Source organism: Meriones unguiculatus, chromosome 14 (genome assembly GCF_030254825.1).
Source record: "Meriones unguiculatus strain TT.TT164.6M chromosome 14, Bangor_MerUng_6.1, whole genome shotgun sequence".
In the NCBI taxonomy this organism is placed as follows: Eukaryota; Metazoa; Chordata; class Mammalia; order Rodentia; family Muridae; genus Meriones; species Meriones unguiculatus.
Window position 1 is genome coordinate 35,224,087 of NC_083361.1, and position 25,440 is coordinate 35,249,526.

The 25,440-nt window shown below is 48.3% G+C and overlaps 1 protein-coding gene across 2 annotated transcripts; it reads left to right on the plus strand.

Moving 5' to 3' along the window:
• Positions 1-223: 223 nt before the first annotated feature.
• On the plus strand, positions 224-25,440 carry Ppp6r1 (protein phosphatase 6 regulatory subunit 1). 2 transcript variants are annotated; one of them, XM_060367126.1, is made up of 24 exons: positions 224-768; positions 8,944-9,176; positions 12,678-12,864; positions 12,978-13,115; positions 13,196-13,261; positions 14,036-14,148; positions 14,243-14,356; positions 14,615-14,777; positions 14,870-15,022; positions 15,107-15,241; positions 15,971-16,035; positions 16,155-16,270; positions 16,373-16,458; positions 16,583-16,672; positions 16,748-16,845; positions 19,943-20,000; positions 20,089-20,261; positions 23,060-23,193; positions 23,286-23,418; positions 23,544-23,617; positions 23,753-23,834; positions 24,342-24,447; positions 24,538-24,600; positions 24,679-25,440. In XM_060367126.1, the coding sequence occupies exons 2-24, from the start codon at positions 8,950-8,952 to the stop codon at positions 24,892-24,894; spliced, it is 2,790 nt and encodes a 929-aa protein (XP_060223109.1). In that variant the 5' UTR covers positions 224-768; positions 8,944-8,949; the 3' UTR covers positions 24,895-25,440. The 2 variants fall into 2 exon arrangements, with proteins under 2 accessions (XP_060223109.1, XP_021512981.1); XM_021657306.2 differs by lacking the exon at positions 224-768 and having other exon boundaries at positions 24,337-24,447.

Here is a 25,440-nt window from a genome sequence, read left to right on the forward strand (position 1 = left end):
AGAAAACGGGGTTCTGGATGGAACAGCGCCTGCGCAGTGGGCCCCTCGGGTTTATTCAGGGAGAGAGCGGTGGCAACCGCGGGTACAAGCAGCGGCGGAGTTCCGGAGGGGGCGGGGCCTGGGGGGTCAACGAACAGTGCGCACGCGCCTCGCCAGGCCGACCCAGCGGCCTCTCGCGCACCTGCGCACGGACAGCGACCACGAGAGGGCGGAGCCTGTCTTCTTGCGGCCTCCCGCTCTCGGGGCATTGTGGGATAGTGGCGGAGCTAGCTGTGCGTCGGAGACCCTGAAGTGGACGGCTAGGCGGGCGAGAGCTAGCCGCTTCAGGCGACACTGAAGCTGAGGAGACGGGCGTCGGCTCTCGGTGCAACTCTGCACCCGCTGGCGCTACGGAGACTTTTTTTTCCCTGTCCCGCGGGCGCCGGCGAGTGTGTGTACACCCGTGGCGACTTCCCTTGTCGCCCCTGCTCCGGAGGCGCCTGCGCAGATCTCGTGTCTGCCACGGAGCTCTGCTGTGGAACGAGCGCGCCTACTTTGCCGCGACGCCCCGAACTCGTCGACGCTCGGCGGTGAGGCAGGGGGATTCCCTGTGGCCGGAGGGCGCTTGCGCGGGTCCGTGAGCTCCGGCCCAGGCGCCTGCGCGAGCCCCCCGGCGCCGCCCCCGCCCCTCATAGCCGGCCCCTGTACAGGGCCGGAGCCGGCGGCGGCGGGGCGGCGGGGGCGCCCCGATGAGCCCCGAGTGCGAGGAGCCGCCGCCCCCCCGCGCAGGTGAGCCCCACGGCTGCCTCCCCGGGCGTGCGCCTTCTAACCCCGAGTTCTTTCCTCAGCTCCCTGAGCGCCCCCAAGTCCTTTAGTACGTACCCCCCTTTGACTCCTCAAGCCTCTTAGCCACTTGTCAGTGTCAAGTCTATTTCCTGCCGCCGGGCCTGTGCCTACCTCGCTGTCGTCACTCCCAGCCCATCTTCCTCTTCTCTTGGGGGTCCCTTCTAAGTCTCTTAGGTTCGCTCTTCTTCCTTACTCTCTTCTCCCTGCAGCCCGTCTCTTCCTACTGGGATCTACATCACCTCTACCTGTCATTCTGACTCAGCTCCCTTAGGGCTCCTCGGGCCCACTCTCCTGTCGTGCTCTTCCTCCTCCTGGGCACCTTCCTCTTTTCTTCTTGTCTGGTCTTCCATTCTCACCTCTTTGTTTACCCTTTTCACTCTCACCAGCCTTCGTGGACTCGGCCTTTTTGATTCTCACCCTCTGCTCAGGTTTTTCCTTCACTGTGGCTGTGGCTGTCCTATTCGTGGCTTCCTGTGGTGTCCGAGGAGGCACAAGGGAGCCACTGTTTTGGTGCACTACTGTAAGATGAGGCCTGCTGAGGGCAGGCCTGGTTGCTTGGTACTGAGTCCAGGAGGGAGTGGTCAGTGGAAGGCCCCGGCACTTTGTCTACCCAGAGAGCCGAAGGCAGAGCTGGACAGTCACAATTACTGTGTGTTGTGATGGTGGTAACCCAGGGTGCTGTGGCAGCAGGCCACAGAGTGGGAGAGACTGGTGCGACCGGCCGGATGGGTGGCTTTTCTGTCGAGGAAGGCTGAGTAGGAGTTAACAAATGGAGAGTGGGAAGAAGGGCTTTCCAGGTGGAAGAAACAGCACGTGCAAATATGTGAAGGTGGGAACATTGAAGGAGCCAAGTCCCAGGGGGGATGAAGTGGGTTGAAGTGCTGAGAGGGCAAGAGAAGAGAGGGCAAGTTTGGTTGGGAGGGTTGTCCAGGACCTTAAGTGACCTGGTTAGAGGTCCCTTCTTTTTCTCCCTTCTGTGGTGATACTGAGGCTCAGTAAGCACTACCGCTGCTGGTGAGTAAGCATTCTACCACTGAACTATCTACAGTCTGAGCCTCTCCTATTACTTTTAAGTTGTGAGACAGTATCTAAGTTAGTTAGGCTTGCTTTGAACTCACTTTGCAGAGCTGGTGGGATATTGATTCACAGTCCTTTCTCAGTCTAAGTAGCTAGGATTGCATAGTTATGTTACCAGGCCAGGGTGGTTATGATCTTTCTTCATCACTATATACAGAAGCAACTGTACTGAGGACATATTACCATTAACATCTGAAAGGCAAGATGTTTTGGAAAGGAAGAGAATATCTGATGTGATACTGCCTTGAGGGTTGTAAATACCACAGCAGGTTTGCTTTCATCCCAAAGGAGAGGTTCTGTCAGCACCAAGGCCAATGTTGCAGGGACTGGATTGCTTGAACATCACAGTATGAGTTATTTCTGTATGCATTCTGTGTACCTAATGTGAACAGTTTACATGGGAGCACTTGCCATGTTCTGCCACATACACGTGGAGTTATCTTGTGCTGTTTAAAATGTTTCTTCTGTGGATTTTTTTTGTTGTTGTTTATTTTTCTGGTAACCTTTGCCTAATGTGAATCATTTTGCCTAAATTAAGTGACTGATCTTCTAGTTTTGGGATTGGGATAATGAGTTATTTAGAGCAAGGTTTTTTGTGAGTTAGACCTACTTCGAGTTCTGGCTCTTGCCTTTCAGAGTGGTGAGTCCTTGGAAAAGTTATGCAAGTGTTCCGGACCTGTTTCTCATCTGTAAGTGGGCTAATAGATGGGCTTTCTGTGCAGGGTGGTTCTGGATATCGAGTACAGTGTTTATAGATGCCTCTTACAGAATGCAAGGCACAGCAAGTACACCACATCAGTAGCTCTTAGGCTTATCATCTGATTTTCAATACTGTGTCCCAGTACTCATTAGGTATGTGTCCTCTAGGGGACATTTGGTAATGTTTGGAGACCCTTTGGTTGTCAAAACTACAGGAGGTAGGCAAAGGTATGCTTTCCACATCTAGTGTGTATGTATCCCACCGAGGTAGGTGCTATTGATTGTCTTCCAATATACAGGGCACAGATAGCTATCCAGTCCCAAGTGCCATTGGTGCCCATAGGTGGGAAACACTGCTCCTCTGCTTTTTGGCTTGAATATCTTGTGAACTTTTAGTGGTGTAGAAGCTGTTGTATACTTTCCTTTACATTCATCCTCTTTGGTTGTTTGTTTTTGTTGGGTCATATGGCATCTTTTTTCCATTGAAGGAAAAACAACCTCAGTGCCCCCTATCTATTCCCCCCTCCCCCCCCCATTTATTTTCTACTTTGGGCTCTCTGGCCAAGTGATCTTCAGAGGTCACTTTCCCCTCTCTGGTTTTAGTTTCCATAAATCCAACAAGTACTTTTACCTTTTATTTTGAACCAGAGTCTTATGTAGACTCCTTTGGCCTCAGACTCACTATGTAGCCAAAGATGACTTGAACTTCTTGCTCCTGCTGCCTCTGCTTCCCAAGTGTTAGGATGGCAGTGGTGTTCCACTCTCGGTGTTGAACTCAGGGCCTTGTGCATTCTAGACAAACATCCTTGCAAATGAACTACATCCCCCAAACTCAACAAACACTTGGTTTCGTATCTGACAGTATTTTAGATCCTAGGTTGAATCTTTATAGAGAGTGGAAGGTGCCTGGACAGACCTATGTTTTTCTTACAGCTAACACTTATATGTTCTCATACAGTGACCAAAGGAATGCTTTGAAAAGTGGCTTCCTGGGAGAGGCTTCTTGGAGGAAGTGGTGTTGTCAATGTAGAGGCCTGACAGTCTCATGAGAAGGTAGTCAGACTTAGCTTGTAGGGCAGGTAGAGGGCACAGCCCCCAACCTGAGGACAGTTAGTTGAGGCACAACTGTTGAGTGCTTCTGTCATTAATTAGACTTGCTGCAAGAGACAGTAAGAGTTATTGCCCAGTATTGGCTTGGTGGGGACACACTCGTGCCAGGCCAGGGTTTTCCCTTTGTACCTCAGTTTTTTGTTTGTTTGTTTGTTTGTTTGTTTGTTTTTGTTTTGTTGTTGTTGTTTTAATTTTTCTCCAGGAAGATATTTACCTCACTTATAAGAGATTTCTCAGATGAGGAAACTGAGGCTCAGTAGAATTAGGTTCTTGGTACCCTGGTCAGGTGCAATGGTATATACCTACAGTCTTAGCTACTTACGAAACTCAGACAGGAGGATTACATGAGTTTGGGAGTTTGAGGTCAGTCTGGACATAACACATAGAGAGGTCTTCCAAGGTTTAGTTTAGTTTTGAGCTAGTATCTTGATTTATAGCCCAGGGTAGATCACCTTCCCAAGTCCTGGCCCATTGATCATGGTTTTCCCATTGTTTTTCTAGGGGCTATGTCACATCTGTTCAGTAGGCTGTATGGTTTTTTTTCCTTTAAACCTGTGCCCACTCCAGGAGATGAGTACTGAGTATAAACTTTTAAGTCCTCTCCCCAGTCCTTGGCCAAGTGTGCTTGGCCAAGTGTTTTCTAATTATGCCTCCTTTGGGGTTGGGCCAGTTTCTATTTCATCTAGGAGAGTGGTTCTAGGATCTGAGGAGGGTAGCCCCCTGGTTTGTTATCTCACTCAGACCTTTCCTAAGCCATGGGAAAGACCCAGCTCATTGTTCCTTGTGGCCAGGTCCTTCTGTCGGTGGTTCTGTTTCTGTTTCTAAATGGTTGTCTCCCAGTGCTTGCTTTGCCAGAGTGGAGGTGTGCTCTGAAGGCCACACTGCTGCTCTTGCTTAGAGGTAGTTAGGTTGTTTTTATTGTCTCCTCATCCCTGGTATTAAGTGTCCTAAACCCCTTTTCCAGATTTGGCCAGGAGTTGGCTGTGGCATTAAAAAATAGAGGCATGATCTACCCAGCCTTTTAAGGAGCTGGCAGGCCTGATGCTGGTAGCAGGGTTTCCTCAGCCAGCCAGAGGGTCTGTCCTGATGCTAGAACCTTTGGGCAGCTCAGGTGTCTGTCCTAAAGGTCCTGCCAAAGGTCTCTCAGCTCTTGTCTCCCATTTCTAGGTGGTTGGGGTCTGGGTAGTTAGGTAGTTAGGAAAAAGGATTCTTTATCTAAAGAATCTGTTGGTGGGTTTGCTGGTAGGCAGAGTGTTTGGAGCTACACAGTGTTTGGCACCACAGTGAGGTCCTATCTGGGTCAGGGAACGAGAAGGTACAGGGACTGGCAGGCTTCTGAGAAGCTGGTGTCAGAGACCTTAGAACAACACAGCAAAACAAGAAGCCAGAGCTGCTGATGTTAGAGCTGGTAGGAGAGGCAGAGCGACTTTCGTTTCTAATGGCTTCCTTTCTCATTTATAATTTCCCTTCCTTCCGTTAGCAGCCAGTCTTGGTTTTCAAACCGTCTCTAAAACTAGTGGTTGTCACTTCCGTTTTCTTGAAGTTGCTGATGGGGGTGGCGGGGTGTGTAGTGCAAAGTGTCTTAATGATTGGAGGAAAATGCTTAAGTCCCTGGGCAAATGCTGAGAGTCCCTGCTTTTCTGTTTTTAGTGCTGCCATCCTTGGTGTAGTGACAGTCTCCTGTTGCTCCTGCTCGAAGGTATTTGAGCATTGTCTCAGGACAGCCTGTAGAAGGAGTTCACCCTATTGCATTAGTACCTCCTGTTACTCCCTGTTACTGTGGGTTTTCCAGACTCATGTAGAAGCTACTGGACACCAAACTGGAACCCCATACATTACCTCTAGACTTGTTCCCAGTTCTTTGGAAAGCCAGTTTGGTGAGAAAAGTCCAACTTAATTACTGAGACATGTGCAAAAGGGAGTAGGGATAGGGGATTTTTTCTTTTTTTTTTTTTTAAAGATTTTATTTATTTATTTAATGCATATTAGTGCTCTAAGAGGGCAGTAGAGGGTACAGATGGTTGTGAGCCACCATGTGGTTGCTGGGAATTGAACTCAGGACCTCTGGAAGAGCAGACAGTGCTCTTAACCACCGAGCCATCTCTCCAGCCCGAGGGGATTTTTTTCACTAATGGTTTTGTTGACATTTATTTGCCATCCAGTTCATTCATTTAAAACGCAAAAGTTAGTGGGTCTGAGCACATCCACAACTTTGTATAGCATCACCACAATCATACTATTTTCTCTTTTGGCTTTGAACTTTGTTTCATTTGATAACAGGGTCTTAGGTAACCGAAGCTGGTGTTGAACCCACTGTGTAGTCAAAATTGACTTTGAACATCAAGATTCTCCTGCCTCTAGTGTTTAGATTATAGGCATGTGCCACTGTGCCAGGTTCAGTTTTAAAACATTTTAAAAAGAATCACCTCAACAGGAAACTGTCCCCTTATGCAGTTACTCTAATTTCTCTAGTTCCTTAAAACTTGTAATCTCTTTTCTGTCACTGTGGCTATCTGTCTCTTCTGGACACATCATAATATCAAAATGTTTAGTCCTTGTTTCCTTCACTTGTTTGGGCAACTTTCTGACCTGTCTGATCTTAATGCCATGTGTGAGACAGCCTCCTGTGCAGAGAGCCTCCACATTCTTTCACCAAGTCAGACTTCTTGTTACTTCACCATGTGGCCTTCAGCCGGAAATCAGCAGAGTCATGATTAATGTGGCGATTGCCCCTTGAGATTATTTTAGTCCCAGGTATACCCAGATCAGGAAACCTGTCTGCCTCACCCCTCCCTTCTGTCAGTGTTCTTCCCGCCTGGTGAATCCCCTTTGCAGTGCATATTTCTGTGACAGGTTTTGGTTGGCCTGTGAGATTGCCATTAAGGTAGGAAGTAGAAAAGGGTCCCCTGAGGTCCACACACTATGTGTTTCTTGTGAAGCATGGGTTCCTTCACCCTCACTCTACATCTGTGATAACTTCCCCAGCACCTGCATTAACATTGGCACTAGCCTGTCTCCCCCTAGCCTGCCCTGAGTGACCTTGTACCTCCTTCTCACTGGACTTCCTCCCTTTGGCCTTGATGGAATGGGGCCAAGGGGTGGGAGTGATTTTTTTTCAGTCTCAATCCCAGACCAGACTGGCAGTCTCCTGCCTTGGGAGGGGGAGGGGGGAGTTGGAGCCCTGTGACAACATGTTTTGGCAATATGTGTGTCTTTCATTAATATTTGTGAGCATTTACAACTACAATGTGAGGTCGTGTGTTAGGTGCTATCCTGTGTGCTCTTAGTAGCATACAACATTTTGGAAGAATAGTTTTAATTTTTTTTCTTTTTAAAAATTGTTACATTTAATGTGTATGGGTGTTTGGTCTTTGTGTACATCTGTGTACCACATGTGTGCCTAGTGCCAGCAGAGGCCAGAAGAGGGCATTAGGCCTCAGGAACTGGAGTTACAGACAATTGTGAGCTGCCATGTGGGTGCTGAGAATTGAACCCCGGTCTTCTGTAAGAACAGGTGCTCTAAACCACAGAATCATCTCCAGCCCCTAGAGTCTTTATAGTCAGAACATGTAGCTTAAGTACATTGTTATGTTGTGATAATCTTTCTGGATAGCACTAGGTAAGCTCTGTATATGTCAGCAAGTGGACAAAGGCAGGACCAGGGTACTTCGTGGTTCAGCCAAGCTAATTGGGAAAAACCTCTCTGCAAGGAGATGCTTAGTAATTACTGAGACCGTTTAGAATGAGAAGAAACTAGCTGTTTGGACAGAGTCACGGAGGGAGACCAAAGCTTAGCATGTTTTGGAAACAGAACAAAGAGCAGTATGTGCAGGGTGACTGAAGAGTACAGCATAAAGAAAGCTGGAAGACTGGGATAGGCATCTGGGCAGTGCTTGAGTCCACTGGAGCTGACTGTCTCTTCAGCAAGCTCTAGCTGGCTGCCCGTGGTAGAGGAGGTATCCCTAGGACCAGACTCAGGTTGTAAATCGTGGGAAATAATAGAAGTCTGTGCAAGAGGGCATCGTTTAGGCAGAGAGAGTCTGATGTGCAAAGCTATAGGCACTCCTTGCTGGCTGTACTCTGTCTTAGCTTTATCCAGCATGGCCTGGTGCAGCAGCAGCCTCTGCCTCAGGTGGTTGGCAGGCTGTCAGGAGAAAACTGAAGAGCAGAAGTTGTGGTCAGGTTTTAATTGTAGGAAGAGTTCCACAGATGCTGTCCTTGGGCCAGAGAGCCCTGAGGTCCTGGAAAGCCTCATAACTTACTGGGGTTCAGTTCATCCCATCCTGTGTGATGAGGTGATGGCAGCTTCTGTGATTGTGGATCTGTGTACCCAATGCATGTTGTTGAATGAGTAATTGGTAGCACAGGTTGGCTCTGTTAAACTATCTCTGGAGCATTGTTCCTTGAGAGGAGCAAGGTATTTAGTGTAGGTCAGGGACTTAGGACAGTGCTGCCACATGGTTAGTAGCCAGGGTATCCTGGTCTTAGCTAGTTTCTGGAGTCAGGGCTTGATAGCTCACTTTATTTTCATGTTCAGCTGTTTCTCATGTGTTTCTTTGGGCCCTGCTTAGTGGCTGTCCTGTTCTAGGAACCCCCAAGTTTTCCTTTTCCCTGTCCCAGGCTGGGGCGTGAGGTGATGAGAGTATGGTTGGGCTGTGTTTGTGTGTGTTGTGTCTAGGCAACAGCCACAGCCTGGAGATGAACATACTTCCTCTCTCCAGGCTGCCACTACCCCACACCTCACCAGGCGGCCTTGGGTGATTTGCTGGTATGGGCAGCAGCTGTGCGCTAGAGGTCATGGGAGTATTTGAATTTGTTCAGCAAATAAAGTGAATCTGAAGCAAGAATTCCTTGCCCAGATACAGGATAGTGGACACCAGCTCATGGGGATGGGCCAAGGTCACTGCATGTTTAGCTTTTCCCTGGATGGTTCAGACTGAGAACTTCACTGGCCTCGAGCTGAGAGTGATGAAGTGACTTCTTGTACTGCAGGGGAGGCAACTTGAAGCCTTAGATGGTTGATGGTTGGGCTCTGGGTTCCCTAGCAGGACTGAGTACTGGTCACAGTGCTTAGCATGTGTGCTGTGCCTGTGGAGCCCCTGTGTAGGGCAGACTTGTGAGGAATCTGTGTCTGGGGCCTGGAAGGGATGTTTGTGCTTGGTCACTGGCTGTGCTTCATTCATCAGGGGTTGCTAGGTGCATGTGACAGCTTGACTATGCCCATGCTTGTAGGGCGCCATGTTTTGGAAGTTTGACCTGCACACAAGCTCTCACCTGGACACACTGCTGGAGAAGGAAGACCTGAGCCTGCCTGAGCTGCTGGATGAGGAGGACGTGCTGCAGGAGTGCAAGGTTGTGAACCGGAAGCTCCTAGACTTCCTGCTACAGCCATCCCACTTGCAGGCCATGGTGGCTTGGGTCACCCAAGAGCCCCCAGCCAGTGGTGAGGAGCGGCTACGCTACAAGTGAGTCTTTCACCTGCCCTGTACTCAGTAACTGAGTTTTGGGGATGAGGTAGTAACGCAAGGATGTTGGCCTGGCCTTTATAGGTTCACAGCTCACCTAGTTAAGACCTTCATGTCCAAGTCTTTAAAAATCTCATATGATGAGATTCTGTATAGATAACAAATACAAGGCCTTGGGATAAGTCCTTCTCACCCTTCAGACCCCAACAGGGAGTCACATTTTCTCACTTTCATTTTATTGTTAACCTTTTTTCTTGTTTGTTTGTTTGTTTGTTGTTTTTCTTGTTTTATTTTAGTTTTTTTTTTCTCTTTTTCTTTTTTGTTTGTTTTTTAAGATAGAGTTTCTCTGTATAACCCCAGCTGTCCTGAACTTGCTTCGTAGACCAGGCTAGCCTGGAACTCACATCAATCTGCCTGCTCCTATGATCCCAAGTGCTGGGATCATAGGTGTGTGCCACTTCGCCTGGCTTGTTTTGTTTTGTTTTTTGAGACAAGGTGTCTCTGTAGCCCTGGCTATCCTGGAACTTGCTCTGTAGACCAGGCTAGCCTCAAATGTAAAGATCTGTCTACCTCTGCTTCCTGAGTGCTGGGAGTAAAGACGTGCACTACCACCGAGCACATTGTGTTGTTTTTGAGATAGAGTCTCATAATAGCTCAGGCTGACCTTGAACTGGCTATGTTGAATTCCTGATCTTCCTGTTCTTTTCCCAGTGCTGAGATTATAGCCTTCATTCACCATGACTGACTCTTGTGTGAGTGTGCCTATGTGCGTGTGCGTGTGCGTGTGTGTGTGTGTGTGTTTCTCCTTTCTCCAGTCTCTCCTTTCACCATATGAGTTTTGGGAATTTAGGTTGTCAGGCGTGGCCTTTACCTGCTGATCCATCTCACTCCATATTTTGAGACAGGATCTACTGAATTAGAAGCTAATCAGTTCAGCTACACTGGCTCAACAAGCTCCAGAAATGTTCCTATCTGTGTCTCCGTTGCTCTGGGATGAGACACAACCATTATACCCACCCAGCATTTCACATGGGTGCTGGGACTCTAAACTCAGTTCCTCATGTTTGCACAGAAGTCACTTTTCTAACTGAACTACCTTCCCAGTTCCTTCCTGATGTTTCTTTGTTGGTGTTTAAGTTTTATATATGTATGTGTATACCTATGTGAGTTTGTGTTCCACACATGTGTAGGTTTCCAAGGAGCCCAATGGATATTGGATCCCCTGGAAATGGAGTCACAGGAAGTTGTGAGGCATCCAGTGTTGGTGCTGAGAACTAAACCTGGGTCATCTGCAAGTCTTTTTTTGTTGTTCAACACAGGGTTTTTCTGTGTGTAGTCCCTGGCTATCCTGTAACTCACTCTGTAAACTAGGCTGGCCTCGAACTCACAGAGATCTGCCTGCCTCTGACTCCCAGAGTGCTAGGATTATAGGCGGCGTGTACCACGACCACTGCAAGTCTTAAACATGCTTAACTGCTGGTCTTCTCTCTAGTCTCCTTCCTTATATTTTTAATTAAGATTTTTATCAGGATGGTGTAGACTTGAACATAGCTATAAAAAGTAGTTGAGTGATTCCAAGTGTATATGTTGTTAGTTTCCTGACTGGTGGCATTATAGGGTATCTCCCTGGTGACATTTCACATAGCATGCCTGGTACCTGCTCAGTATCTGTTGAAAGGAGACTTCCTGACTTGACTTATATCCCTTTGCATGTGTGCAGGCATTTAGTGCATAGATTTGTGTGTCTGAACCACAGCAACATCCTTACTACTTCCATCACCACATGGACACATGGATTCTTTCTGTTCCCTTCATAACATGCTGCCTCCCTTTTAACCCATGCTTTGGCAGCTACTATTCCCCTTATTATCTGGTTTTGTCACTGGCTTTTCTCAACATAATTTTCTGGAGGTTGATTTAGGCCCCTGAGAAAAGGTGGTTGTCTTTTCTATCATTGAGAGTAGTAAGATTGGACCAGGATTGGCTTTGGCTCACTACCTTCTTGGCCCAGATACTGTTGATGGACAGCCTGTGGGACTCCCATATGGTTTACAGTCAGCCCCTGACTCCAGACTGCCTTATTTTCCATCTGAGATTTTTTTTTTTTTTTTTTAATTTCTCTCTTGTATTTTGAGAGTACAGTGTCTGCATCTGTGTAACCATTCTTGGTGCCTAGCACAGTGCATGGTATGAAGGCTCTATGTAAGGTAGGAAACATGCCCCCTGCATGGGGCATCGATAGGGTGCAGCACTAGGTGGTCATGCAAGACCAAGTAGACAGGACACTGTTGGTGCCCTAGAATTGTCTTGCTATTCTTCCTAGGTTGCTGTTTCTGCATGATCCTTCCCTGGTTTTACATCTCCTCCTCAGTGTGCTGTCCCTGCCTTGCTCTGTCTTCCCATCCGGGAAACCTTGAGCCAGACAGATAACGATGAGAGCTGCTCCTCAGTTTTCCTGTTGTAGTGGGTACTCAGCAAGGCATTGTCAGCTGCAGCACCGTGACCTATTTGGTCTTGCTACCTCTGATAGCACTTCTTGGGGACAGAGTCTGTAACAGTAGAGCGTACTTGTTCCCGTGTGTCTGTCATTTGTCAGTTCATCCCACTGGGTGTCCTTTGTTTTGCCCTTCCCTCCCTGTCCAACCCTCACTAAACCTATATCTAGTGGGCTATATCTAGACTCAGCATAGAGAGTTGATAGCGAGGCAGCCCTGCTAGCTCTGGATGTCCCTGCCCTTATTAGGAGTCTGTTTTCTGGATTTTGGGGCCCCTTGGCACAGGTCCTACAGTTTTGGGGCTAGACTTGGAGCAGCTACAGTCTTACAGGGCCTTTGGTGACACCAGAGCAGGGAAGCTCTTGGAATGTCAAATATCCAAGTATGTTTGAGTAGAGGAGCAAAGGTTAGAGCTTTAGAAAAATGACAGCAGGGCTAAGATGGTAAGGAGAGAGTTGCCCAGAGCTAGAACAGCGTATGGGAATGAGATGACATAAGAAGAGATGGAAGTTAGTGAGAGGGCATCAGGACTGCGTAAAGTCAGATGTCATTTTGTGGTGGTGGGAGCCCCAGTGGGTTTTTTTGTTTGTTTTAAGTCAGGATTTCTCTGTGTAGCTCTGGCTGTCCTGGAACTCCCTATGTAGACCAGGCTGGCCTCAAACTCACAGAAGTCCACCAATCCTTTGCCTCTTGATTACTGGGATTAAAGGCATGCACCACCACAACGGGTTCCCGGTAGATACCTGTCATGTAGGTGCTAGGCATCAAACCCAGGCCTTCTGGAAGAACAATAAGTGCCCTTAGCGACTGAGCTGTAACTCTTAAGAACTCAGAGAGTTCATAAGGACACCTAAGGAGGGCACAGAAGTTGAACGGGGCTTTCATTTCTCTTTGTTTTTCCTACATGGGCATAGGACTCCCCTGAACCCCAGTGCTGGATGCAGGAATGAAGGCTGGGCCTCTACCTTTTCTTTGTACTCACACCTACCTTGTACTTACTTCTCAGGTACCCTAGTGTAGCCTGTGAAATCCTGACCTCTGATGTGCCCCAGATCAATGATGCCCTGGGTGCAGATGAGTCCCTCCTGAACCGGCTCTATGGCTTCCTGCAGAGCGGTGACAACCTCAACCCACTGCTTGCTAGCTTTTTCAGCAAGGTCATGGGCATTCTCATCAATCGAAAGACAGACCAGGTACTTGCTGACTCTCAACATGTGGGTGAGGAGAAGGGAAGGTGGGTGTCAGGATCCTACGTTTTGACACCCAAGCCTGTGTCAAGCCTTTTGATACAAGCCTGTGCCCTCAGCTTGTATCCTTCCTGCGCAAGAAAGATGACTTTGTGGATCTGTTGCTTCGGCACATTGGCACCTCAGCCATCATGGACCTCCTATTGCGCCTGCTTACTTGTGTGGAGCGGCCCCAGTTGCGGCAGGATGTCTTCAATGTGAGGAGCCTGCTCAGGAGGTGGGGTGGTGGAGTGGCATGGGCTGGCATATGGTTTAGGAACTTAATTTTTTCCTTCAGTGGCTCAATGAAGAGAAGATTGTCCAGCGGCTAATTGAGCAGATTCACCCATCAAAGGATGACAATGTGAGTGCCAGCTAACGTCTTCAAACCTCTTCTTCAGATTATATTCTACATCCCCTTTGTGCCTTAAAAGATGGGTAGCAGGGCTGAGGATATGGCTCAGTTGGTGCTTAGGAGTGCCTTGGGAGTCACATGAACCAGCCATAGTGGCTCATACCTATAATCTCAGTTCTCTGGAACCGGAGGCAGGAGAATGAGAAGTTCAATATCATTCTTTGCTTCCTAGAAAGTTTGGGGGTAGCCTGGGCTACATGAGACTGTTTTGGCAGATGGTGGGGATGTTAATTTTTGTTTGTTTGTTTTCCCGAGGCAGGGTGTCTCTATGTAGCTTTAGCTATCCTGGACTCACTTTGTAGACCAGGCTGGCCTTGAACTCACAGAGATCCATCCGCCTGCCTCTGCCTCTGCCTCTGCCTCTGCCTCTGCCTCTGCCTCTCTGAGTGCTGGCATTACAGACATGTGCCACTGTGCTCGGCTAGGGGATGTTAATTATTATTGTAGTATGGGTCAGTGCCTTCCTTTTCGTGACTGAATAATAAGTACCCCAATGTGGGTGGACCAGGCTTTGCTTTTGCTTTCCATACAGCAGCTAATGAGCATGTGGTGGAACACTGCTGCATGTGCATATGTGAATGTCTCCTTTCTGGAAGTTTTTGGTACTGGCTTCCTCATTATAGCATGTATCCTATGTCCGTGTGACTACCCTTTTCTCTCTGAAAGGGACTGGGAGCAGATGGTTAGCTTGTGGTTCGTCCTCACTTGTTTCCACTTCCCCAGCAACATTCCAATGCATCCCAGTCCCTGTGTGACATCATCCGCCTCAGCCGGGAGCAGATGATCCAAGGCCAGGACAGCCCGGAGCCAGACCAGCTGTTGGCCACCTTGGAGAAGTGGGTTTGCAGGACCAGTGCTGAGGCCTAGGGAGGGGAGCTGTCCTGGGGAAGTCCTGGCCCTTGGCCCTTCACTCTGACTCCCTTCCCCCAGGCAGGAGACCATCGAGCAGCTCCTGAGTAACATGTTTGAGGGAGAGCAGTGCCAGTCTGTCATTGTCAGTGGGATCCAGGTGCTGCTGACCCTCCTGGAGCCTAGGAGGCCAAGGTGAGGGGTGCCAATCTGAGGTGGCACACTGCCCCTGCCTGCACCTGCAGTCCCTCAGAGCCTCAAGGTCTGGATGGCCATTGTGCAAAGCTATGGCTAGTAAGAGATACGGTTCTTGCCCAGCCAGGCTGTCCTCTGCCCTGGTTTTCTGACTTGTTAAAGGGCTCCAGATGTTCAGGGCACAAGGCTATGGTGTTTCTCTGGCCCATTCTTGTGGCCTGTGTGGCTCACTCTGCCTAATCCTGCTCTTTTCCACAGGTCTGACTCTGTGACCATGAACAACTTCTTTAGCAGCGTGGATGGGCAATTGGAGCTCCTGGCCCAGGGGGCCCTGGATAATGCAATATCCAGTATGGGTGCCTTGCATGCCCTGCGTCCCCGGCTTGACCGCTTTCATCAGCTTCTGCTTGAGCCTCCCAAGGTGGGAGACACAAGGTTGTTGTGATTCTAGAGGGAAGTGGGGGTTGGAAAAGAAAGTACCCAGTGTGCACTAAGCCTTTCTTGTTCCTTTAGCTGGAGCCTCTGCAGATGACATGGGGCAGCCTGTCCCCACCACTGGGTAACACGAGGTTACATGTGGTTAAGCTCTTGGCCAGTGCCCTGAGTACCAACGCCGCTGCCTTGACACAGGAGCTCCTGGTGCTGGATGTGCCCAACACCTTACTGGTACAAGGGATGGGATCAGGGGCCAGGGAGACAGAGATGTGGGCAGAGCACTTTTGATATCAGCCTATGTCCCCACTCCTTCAGGATCTATTCTTCCACTATGTATTTAACAACTTCCTGCATGCTCAAGTGGAGGTGTGTGTGAGCGCCATGCTGAGTTCCGGGCCCCCTGCAGACAGCAGCTCTGAGACACCTGTCCCGAACCCTATTGTGAAACATGTAAGCTGGGACTACTCTTCTCTTCCATCTGGGGAGCTGGTGCTTGAGGACATAACCTCCCAGAGGTCTCCCACTTGCTCCTTATACTCTTGTCTGTTGGGCAACAACAGTACTTAGGATGGGTATGGGATACATAGTTGGGGAGAAATGGGTAAATATTGAGGGCCAGTGAATGCTATGACTTGGCAGTAAGAGTCCAGATACTAGGGATGGGTCTCTGAGCAAGTAAGGGGCTGAGCCTTGGGGGTGTCTGTGTACACTCCATGTGAGAAGTCAAAAACACATGCTAGGTGTGGTGGCCCACACCTTAATTCCAGCCCTAGAGAGGAGGACCTCAACTTTTGAGTGTAGTTTAGGCTACATAGTCTCAGAAATAAACAATTAGGGCTTGGGATGTAGCTCACTTGGTTAGTGCATGCCTAGCATGCGTGAAGTTCCCGGTGGTCCCCAGAACAACATGAGAAAGCAGTTGTGGTGATGCACTTGGGAGGATCAAAAGCTCAAGGTCATCTTTGACTGCACAAAGAATTGGAGGCTAGTTCACATGAGACCTTGTATCAGAAAAATGAGACCTTGTATTAGAAAAGGAAAAGAAGAGAAATCCAAAATTAAAGCAAGGCAGAGAGACTGGTTTCTACCCTTCCTTCCTCTACTGGCAGGCCTGGGTCCAGGTGCTGGGCTCTGAAAGTGTAGCTAATCCCAGTCTAACTCCTCTTTGTTCTCCTGCAGCTGCTTCAGCATTGCCGCCTAGTGGAGCGCATTCTGACATCCTGGGAGGAGAACGACCGTGTGCAGTCAGTACTTGCAGCCTTCTTGTGGGGGCAGATAGGACAGTGGGAGATGGGTTGGGGTCCTGGATAGCTAGCCCAAGCATCCAGCCTGTCATCCAGCTGTGACCTCCACTCTCAACCAGGTCTGGAGGGGGCCCAAGGAAAGGCTACATGGGCCACCTGACTCGGGTGGCCAATGCGGTGGTGCAGAATGCAGAACAGGGACCCAATGCTGAACAACTGGGGCAGCTACTAAAGGGTGAGGCATGAGGCTGGCTAGCATCTGGCTGGCATCTTGGAAAGGTGGGTGTTGGAAGCTCAGGTTCTCCCACCTCACATTCTCTCCTGTCCATGTGCTCAGAGCTGCCTGAAGAGCAGCAGCAACGGTGGGAAGCATTTGTGTCAGGACCCCTGGCTGAGACCAACAAGAAGAACACAGTAGATCTGGTGAGGCCTGATCTGGTATCTCATGGTGCTTACCCTCTTGATGTACTCACACCCCTACTTCTAAAGCTGCTTGCCTTGCCCGTGCTTCAGCAGACCTGACTACTCTCCATCATCTTGTCCCTAGGTGAACACTCACCATCTTCACTCCTCTAGTGATGATGAGGATGACCGCCTCAAGGAGTTCAACTTCCCTGAGGAGGCTGTATTGCAACAGGTGACCTGGGCCGGTGGAGGTGGAGGAGTGGGGAAGGACAGTTCCCTTCCAGCCTGACCTTTGTTCCTTTTGTAGGCCTTCATGGACTTCCAGATGCAACGAATGACCTCAGCCTTCATTGACCACTTTGGCTTTAATGATGAGGAATTTGGAGAGCAGGAGGAAAGTGTGAAGTAAGTGTTTCTCATATGAAGTTGGAAGTCTGCCTTGTTACACATACCTGCCTGTATGTGTCCCTGTGTGAGCTCGGTCACGGTGCTGTTTATTTAACCCCATGGTGGTGTATGTCTCACGCCTTTCCTCGATTGTTCATTTGTTTGTGTACCACAACCTAGCTAGCAGCCTCTGTTTCTGGGCATACCTCAGCTGTGGCTTTGTGTGTTTACGTCTTCTAGACTAAGACCCAGCTCTGTAGTCCTCTTCCCTTTCCACAGTGAAGGTCATGAGGGTGGGACAAACATTTCTCATGGTAAGGATGATGAGCATAATGTAGACTGCAGGAATGATACCTGAGTAAGAGACCCTTGATAAAGAAGTTGGAAAAGAACATGGTTGTCAGATGGCTGGATTCTGAGGTTCTCTGCAGTTGGGCTGGATTCTGAGAAGCTAGTCTTGGGGAGTGTGGAGTGGACATCTGTGTTATCACTTACGGTGGTCTGGATACCTTTTGTGTTTTTCTCTGTTTTGTAATACCCATTGCCACCCTTTGAGCAGGCCTATCAGCCATATCTACACAAAGAGACAAAGTCCTGGGACCTAGCCACAGTGAGAGCCTTGTTCATGTCCTTATGCTGAACGTCCCTGGGTATGTGGTGGTGGGCTGCATCTGCTGCTGCTGTTTCAATGTCCCGTTAGCTAGAACTCTGTGTGCTGCTTCTTTGCCTAGTGCCTGGCCTTCTGTTAGTCAGAAACCTTTATTTGGTCCCTTGGAGAATCTACTCAAGTGGAAACTTTACTCCATTCTGATTGGAATGAGGCTGGTTTCTTGGTGGGTAGAATTGGGGTAACTAGCTGCCCTTTTGAGACAAAGCTCTATTCCTGCTTTTCCACCAAACTAAGTTACAAAATCAACAAAACAAACCATCCAGAGTTAGAGTAGGGAAGGTACCTATTAAACAGTGTTGGGGAGGGTGTCCTGCAGTGGTGCTGGGAGACACCAAGTTAGCTGAGGGGCAGTGCAGCACAGCAGTTGGCTGGGTTGCGCCACTCTTGACTTTTGAGGGCCTCAGCTCCTCTCAGTTATTTTGGGAAGTTAAGGACACTTCCCTTGTAGAGTGGTTGTAATAATGGTGTGTGTGTGGGAATGTGCCACTTAGCCATTTTGCTGCTGAATATTTCATGAACTTGAGACAGCACCTTGAGTAATAACCGTAACCTCTGTATACAATGTGAATCTGTGTAGAAAGTGTTTTTACCGTGTAAAGAGGGAAAGACATCTCAGTAGAAAAAGCAAAAAGCCAGATTTGATAGCACATTCTTATAATCTCTGTACTTGGGGTACAGAGTCAGGAGGATTAGGAGTTGAAGGTCATCATCAACTACATACTTCAAAACCAGTCTAGATGTGCTACATAAAGCACTATCGCAAATTGAAAATTTGAAGAGGTGGATAAAACACACTAAGTAGAAAACTCTTGGAAAGTTACCGCCTCTGCTGGGAGGAGAATAAACCGACCCATCATTCTGGAGAGCGTGTGCATATTTTAAATGTGCAGGTTTAATTGCATTTCTGTGGGGCTGTCTGGAAGACAGTGTAGCAAAGATGCCTATGCACAGTGCTAAGTGACAGTTGGAGGTGGACATGGATGGCTTGTCATATGCCTACAGGCAGCACCTTCTGGTACTCAGGCAGTTAACTTTTTTAAATATTTGTTTATTTATGTAGTTTATGTATATGTCTGCTCTGTCTTCATGCACACCAGAAAAGGGAAACACATCCCATTACAGGTAGTTGAGAGCTACCATGTGGGTGCTGAGAATTAAACTCAGGACCTCTGGAAGAGCAGCCAGTGCTCTTAACTGCTAAGCCATCTTTCCAGCCCTGACAGTTAAGTCTTACTGGGGTCCCCCCTCATGGTTGGGAGTGGTGGGGCCCTGACAGCATGTGTTACTTAATCTCCAAAAATAGTCACACTCCCAGGTTTAGCATTTGAACATCATAATGCAGATTTCTTGGTGAGGGGTTGTGTGTCAGCTGCTGCAGCCTGTACCTGTACTCTGGTGGGGTCTGGCTAGGGTGGTCTCTTTGATGCAGTTTGTCGCATTGGCACTCAGTGTTATATATTTTCTAGGAGGGTAGTACCTGGCCGCTTCCCTTTAGCACTTGCATTTTCACTAAAGACAAGAAAGAGGCTAAGGTCACAAAGCCTGATAGGAAGTGATTGGTATCCCCTGCATTTCTTGTTAGCTGTAAATGGTACTGGTGTACTCAGAGCCCCTCATAGAGTGGTGGCAGAATAGGGAGTGTCTTGCTGATTCTTTTTAGTGGTTTGCTTTGTTGCATGGAGGGTATGAACAGCGGATTGGCACAGCCCAAGCTATTGTTTTCAGGAAACACGGATGTAAACTTACCTGTGTTGTAGTTCTAAATCCTTAAAAATACCCCTTGAGGTAGAATCTGTTTCCTTGATTTTACAGGTGACAAAATGAGATTTAGAAATTCAGAGTGAGTTGCCTGAGGCTACTCCACAGACAGATTAGGATTCAGACCATTTTACAAAGTTTCCTGCATGGCAGGTCACCTGAGTCTCTGTCTTCTGAGCATCTGAAGGAAGCTGTGCTGTTTTTGTCTTAAGATTTATTTTAATTTTGTGTGTGTGAGTTTTGCCTGCATGTGCTTATGTGTGTATGTGCACCATATGCATACAGTGCCTATGGAGGCCAGAAGAAGGTGTAGAAGAACCCTAGGAATTGGAGTTATGGGTGGCCATGAGTCACCATGTGCTTGCTGGGAACTGAGTCCAATTCCTCTGAAAGAGCAACAAGTGTTCTTGACCACTGAGCAACCTCTCCAGCCTAAGAAGCTGTATTTTTATGTTTAGGGAGGAGGTGAGGGTGTGAGAATCAAGTGGAGTGTGCTGGGAATGTGTATGTTAGGTGACTTACTCTCCTCCTTCTTACTGACTTTAAAGTGTTGTGAACACTGGGTTTGAGGTTATAACACCTTAGGGAGGAGGTGTATTTGCATAGTAGTGAGGGTTGCTGTGTGTCATATGAGTGAGCAAAGGAGGTAAAAACTAAGTCTCACTGCAGATCTTTGTTTTCTTCAAGTGCACCATTTGACAAGACTGCCAACATCACCTTCTCCCTAAATGCTGATGATGAGAATGTGAGTGCTACCTGTCTTGGTTACGGTGGGTTAGAGGGGCTGGAAGGGTCACAAGCAATACAGCCTATCTTCTTGCCATGCTCTGCAGCCCAATGCCAACCTGCTTGAGATATGCTACAAGGACCGGATCCAGCAGTTTGATGATGAGGAAGAAGAGGAGGAGGAGGGCCAAGGCTCAGCAGAGTCAGATGGAGAATATGGTACCTGGCAGGGCAGCCAGCCAGCAAGGGCATCCCATGCAGGCCAGCCCCCTGGTGTCAGGTGAGTCATGTTAGGGACAAAATGAAGAGGGCTCCACCATTCAGCTCTGCTCCTGAGTTCAGATGGTACCACACAGGTTTCCCTTTCTCCTCTTTCTGGAATGAAAGAAGAGGAAACCTCTCTGAAATTAGATCATCTTTTTTTTTTTCTATTAATTATACTTTATTCATTTTGTATTCCCCCATAAGCCCCTCCCTCCTCCCCTCCTGATCCCACCCTCCCTCCCCCTTCCTCATGCATGCCCCTCCCCAAGTCCACTAATAGGGGAGGTCCTCTTCTCCTTCCTTCTGATCTTTGTCTATCAGATCACCTCAGGAGTGGCTGCATTGTCCTCTTCTGTGGCCTGGTAAGGCTGCTCCCCCCTCAGGGGGAGGTGATCAAAGAGCAGGCCAATCAGATTATGTCAGTGGCAGTCCCTCTTCCCATTACTATGTAACCCACTTGGACACTAAACTGCCATGGGCTACATCTGTGCAGGGGTTCTAGGTTATCTCCATGAATAGTCCTTGGTTGGAGTAGGAGTCTCTGGGAGCATAATCTTTTCTTTTTCTTTATTCTTTTTCCTTTTTTTTTTTTTTTTTTTTTTTTTTGGAGGGGGTTCCTATAGTGTGATCAAATTAATTTATTTCAGAACTTTGGCTGAGGTAAACACCACCTCTTGTATGGCCTACAGCTCCAAGATTTAACCTCATGACTTGATTTGAAGACAGTTATTTGTGTTATTTGATAATTGATGTATAGTGTGCATTTAGATATGTGTATAGACCCTAGGTTTACAGTGAAATGGAAACATGAAGTCAGTACATAGAGCCAGAAGCAGGACCCACTCCCATTGTGGCCCTGTACAGCTGCTATCCCCCCTGCCACATGTAACAGTGTCCTGATATATTGCCCATAAGTCAGTTTTGCCTCTTTCCCTGCTATTTATAATCATACACTATAGGGAAAGGGCCCAGTATCTGAAATTCTTGTCACTAGAATGTTTTGAGGCAGAGTTTACAGATGTGTACCATGACTTGTAAAAGTCATTTCTCTCCATAATTTGAGTCCCAGAGATTGAATTCAGGTGCTTAGACTTGGTGGCAGGTGCCTTTATCTGCTGAGCCACCCTGCTGGTGTATACATATATACACTTAAATTGGGACAAATTCATTGCACAAAATGGTAGATATTATGTATTGTTAACCCTTCTTTACCCTCTCATAACTCTTTTCATATCTTTATAAACTATAGCTTGTTTTTCTTAACGCGGAGGTCTCTGTTACCCTGCAAATGATGTAATTTCATTCTTTGTGGCTGAATAGAACTCAAAGCTCTGCTGTGTGCACACATCTGTAATCCCAGTACTCAGGGAGGCTGAGACAGGTGGATCTCTGTTAGTTCAAGGCCAGCCTGGTCTACAAAGTGAGTCCAGGATAACCAAGGCTACATAGAGAAAACCTGTCTTGAAAAACCAAAATTAAAAAAAAAGAAAACAAAACAAAAAAACAACTCAAAGCTCTTTTTGTGTATAGATCACATTTTGTCTAGTCTTCTGTTGATGAACACCAAGGCTGGTGTTATAACTTGACATTGGAAATAGTGCTATAATAAACACAACTGCAGGCATCTTTGTTCTAGTCTGATGTAGCTTCCTTATGTGTGTATCCAGGTCTAAAAAAGCTGCCTTACAGAATAGAGCAGACCTAGGATCAGTTTTTTAAACAAATTCTTTCTTTCTTTTTTTTTTTTTTTTTTCAAGATTTTTGTTTTATTGTTTTGTTGAGACATATTATCATGTAGCCCAGGCTGGCTTGAGGTTGCTGTGTAGTTGAAGATGACCTTGAATTTCTGATCCTGCTGAGTGCTGGAATTACAGGCATATATCACCACACCCTGTTTATGATCTTTGTGTTCTAGTAGTCTTTTCTTCACTTTATTCTAATGAGTTCACAAAAAACCTCACACAGCGGATTTAAAGGAAGTTACCCAGACACTTGCCTAGTCCCAAACTCTGAACATCTCCGTGACGTTCTTCTGTACAGTAGATGGCTGTTCTGAAGCACCAGCACATTCCTTAAGGTTTAACACTACTAACACTTTATTTTATGGTGCTTGCTCCTTCACTACCCGGAACATCTTCCTTGGTGGGGTTGGGGGAAGACTGTGATGGAGTTGAGACTTTGTAACATCTTTCTGACTCATACCTTTTGCCTACATTCCATCTTTCCTCATTACCTAATAATTTCCTCTTTTGGTCTCTTTTCTAAATGTTGCATTACACTCACATTTGTAGCTATTTACGTGTATACATAGAAGCTTTAAAATGTAGGATCTCCATAGGAGATATAGCTAAGTTTGAGTTGCCCTGATCCTTCTTTCCTCATTTGTGCATGCATGTAGGTAGTTGGGATTTTCTTCATGGTTAATCATGTGTGTTGTAAGCATTCAGACTATTTTTAGAGCTGCCAAGGGAGCTAGGTGTTGTTCAGTATATGGCAACTGTGTTTTCTGACATTTCTAGCTGGGGGAAAAAAAGCAAAGGAAAGTCTTTTATGTATGTTTGATGACACTGGTGACAGGTGACTTGAGAATGGATACCTCATCTCTTCTTGTGGTTGTGGCTGATCTCGTTCCCAAGTGATTAGATTCCCCTTGTTTGCTGGCTTCTCCAGCACCTTCATCCCTGGGCTGCCTGGACCTCTCTGGAGGCCTTTGTTCCTCTTCTTTTGTTGTTTTATGCTCTGTGATCCTGGGCTGTGGTTGGGGAAGTGGTCATAGGCTGTCCCTACATGGCCTCCTAATGGTGTCTGAGGCAGGAGTGGAGGAAGCACAGACAGCGAGGATGACGAGGAGGATGAGGAGGAAGACGATGAGGATGAGGGGACTGGCCAGGCAGCCTGTGGAAGAACCAGCCCTTCCTCCTTCCCCGACCCTGACCCTCAGCCTCCTGGTGAGTGTTGGGTGGCTTGTGCTCAGGTGTACATGGACTTCCTGGCTGCCTTAAGCTCACCTTCTGTCCATATTCTTTCACCTCTGCCACAGGCCCAAGTTGGACAGCTACCTTTGACCCAGTGCCTATGGATACCCCAATAGGTCCCCCAGTTTCCAAGGAGGCAGACATGTCCTCTGCCCAGATCCTGACCAACCCTCCAGCCCATGATGCCCCACAGCTCAGGTGTGGATGGGCAGGGCATGGTAGGCGGGTATGGCTCTGGCATCTGACCTGGGAGGCATTTCCATGTCTCTTAGGGTTGGGTGTTGACCACAGCCATCCCTTCAAGCTCCTCTCTTACTTTCTAGGTCTCAGGACCCCACACCCCCCTCAGCACCTCAGGAAGTCACAGATAGTAGCAGCAAAGTAGTGAAGCCCTTGGGTGAGCCAAGCCTATCTTTCCCATAAGGGCCCTGGGCTCTGCCTCAGGCCCACATGTGTGAAGACAGCAGCACGGGCCATGTCTCAGCTTGTTGGAAGGTGGCAGCTGAGATGTGGCCCATCTCTCCCTCCACAGCCCCCTGCCAGGCCTTGGTTAGTGTTGTGGATGTCCAGGCCACTCTGCGTGGGATGCGCTCTGCCCCCAGCTCCTTGGACAGGTGACTGTTGGTGTTCCCTCTGAGCTGCTTGCTGGATGTGGGGTAGGGAAAGCCCATCCTCCATGCTGAGGTGGGTACTGGGCTCTTGTCCCTAATTGTTCTCAGCACCAAGCTCTCCCTTGAGCTCCTGTGCCCCTGTAGCCGTTCCTTTTAGTAATTAAATGTTTTGGACAATGGCACATAGAAGGGCTCTTGTGAACCCAGAGGTGAGAACAGCTTCCAAGAGGATCAGGGATCACAGAAGCATGGGTGTAGATGACACCACAAACCTATCCTGCAGGGAGACAACTAAGAGCAGCCAGGTATAAGGCTGAGGAGACCTGGTTTTCCCTCTGTGGCTCTGCAGCCCTACCATGCTCTGCCATCAGTATGCTCATAGGTTTCCTTGTTCTGAGGTGTCTTTGCTGCCCAGCCCTACCCTCACCTGAGGCCCCTTCTGGAGATGGGTGGCCTCAGGCAGGCAGGGCTATGGGAGCACCTAACAAATTGCTCTCTCCCACAGTGCAGCCAGAGACCCCTCTACCTCTGTCCCAGCCTTCAAGGCCCACCAGACCTCCCAGACCATGGAAGGGGGAAAGAGCCCCGAACCTGTGGGGCTTCCCCACAGCCAGAGGTGAGTTAGCTTCGCTGGGAGGTGTTGAGTGGATAGGGCAAGGTTAGTGGGATATAAAGTAACTTCCAAGTCTCCTTTCTCCCCTTACAGTGCCCAGGCCCTCGAGGTGCCCAATGGCTCTACCCCAGGAGGGCCCATTTCATCGGATTCCCAGTAAGTGTGGCTGCAGCCTGGGGTGGGTGGGCAAGATGGGGTTACTGAACCCTCACAAGTGTTTTCCTCTGTTTCCAGGTAGCTGCCTGGTGGCAGTGGTGGCCAAATCCTCTGTCCTCCCTATGGAATCCCCCAGTGGGGCAGGATGGGTCTTTTGGTGGCCCTCTACCCCATTGTCCCATACCCTGTAGTCTCTCCTCTAGACTTCCAAGGAGGCTGGTGCCAGGGAGATGCCCTCACCCACCCCCATTTGCACTGAGAAGAGAAACTATGGAGCTTTGTCTCCAAGAATAAAGATAGAGAGTCACATAGAGAGAAAGGAGAGAGAGAGAAAGAAGTATATTATATATATATTATATATATACACACATATATATCATATATATGTGTGTATATATTGAGGGAGGCGTAAGAAAGGAAGCCAGGACAATAACTGGGCCAGCAGCTCTGAAGCACAACACCCCGTCTGCCCCAGCCAGAGCGTGCTGGGGTTTGAGGCCATTGGCCTGTGCTCTGGTGCAGATGTTCACAGCCAGCCTTTCACTCAGGGCCACCTTGGGGTGTGGTAGAGGGCGTCTGGCCTGTATGGCTATGCATTTGTCCAGACTTTGCACTGCAACCAGTCATCTGTCCCCAGGCCCTGGGGAGCAGGCTTCCCTGGCAACATCCCTGGAGGCCCAGAACTGGGGTTGCTGGGTACCCCATTTCCTGAGGATCCCAGCACTGCTGCCAAGTGGCCTTGTCCCAGCTCCCTCCCCCAGGCTGGCGTGAGTGTGCAAGAATGCACACAGAGCTTGTGTTTCATATTGCAAATATAAATAAAGGAAGACAGCTAAAGAT

What these genes read in the sequence shown, in the direction of transcription:
- Ppp6r1 (XM_060367126.1), top strand. Translation starts at nt 8,950, where the DNA reads ATGTTTTGGAAGTTTGACCTGCACACAAGCTCTCACCTGGACACACTG. An exon ending in AGAAGAACACAGTAGATCTG is followed by an intron (nt 16,459 to 16,582) that starts GTGAGGCCTGAT and finishes TCTTGTCCCTAG; the next exon opens with GTGAACACTCACCATCTTCA. An exon ending in GGGCTTCCCCACAGCCAGAG is followed by an intron (nt 24,448 to 24,537) that starts GTGAGTTAGCTT and finishes CTCCCCTTACAG; the next exon opens with TGCCCAGGCCCTCGAGGTGC.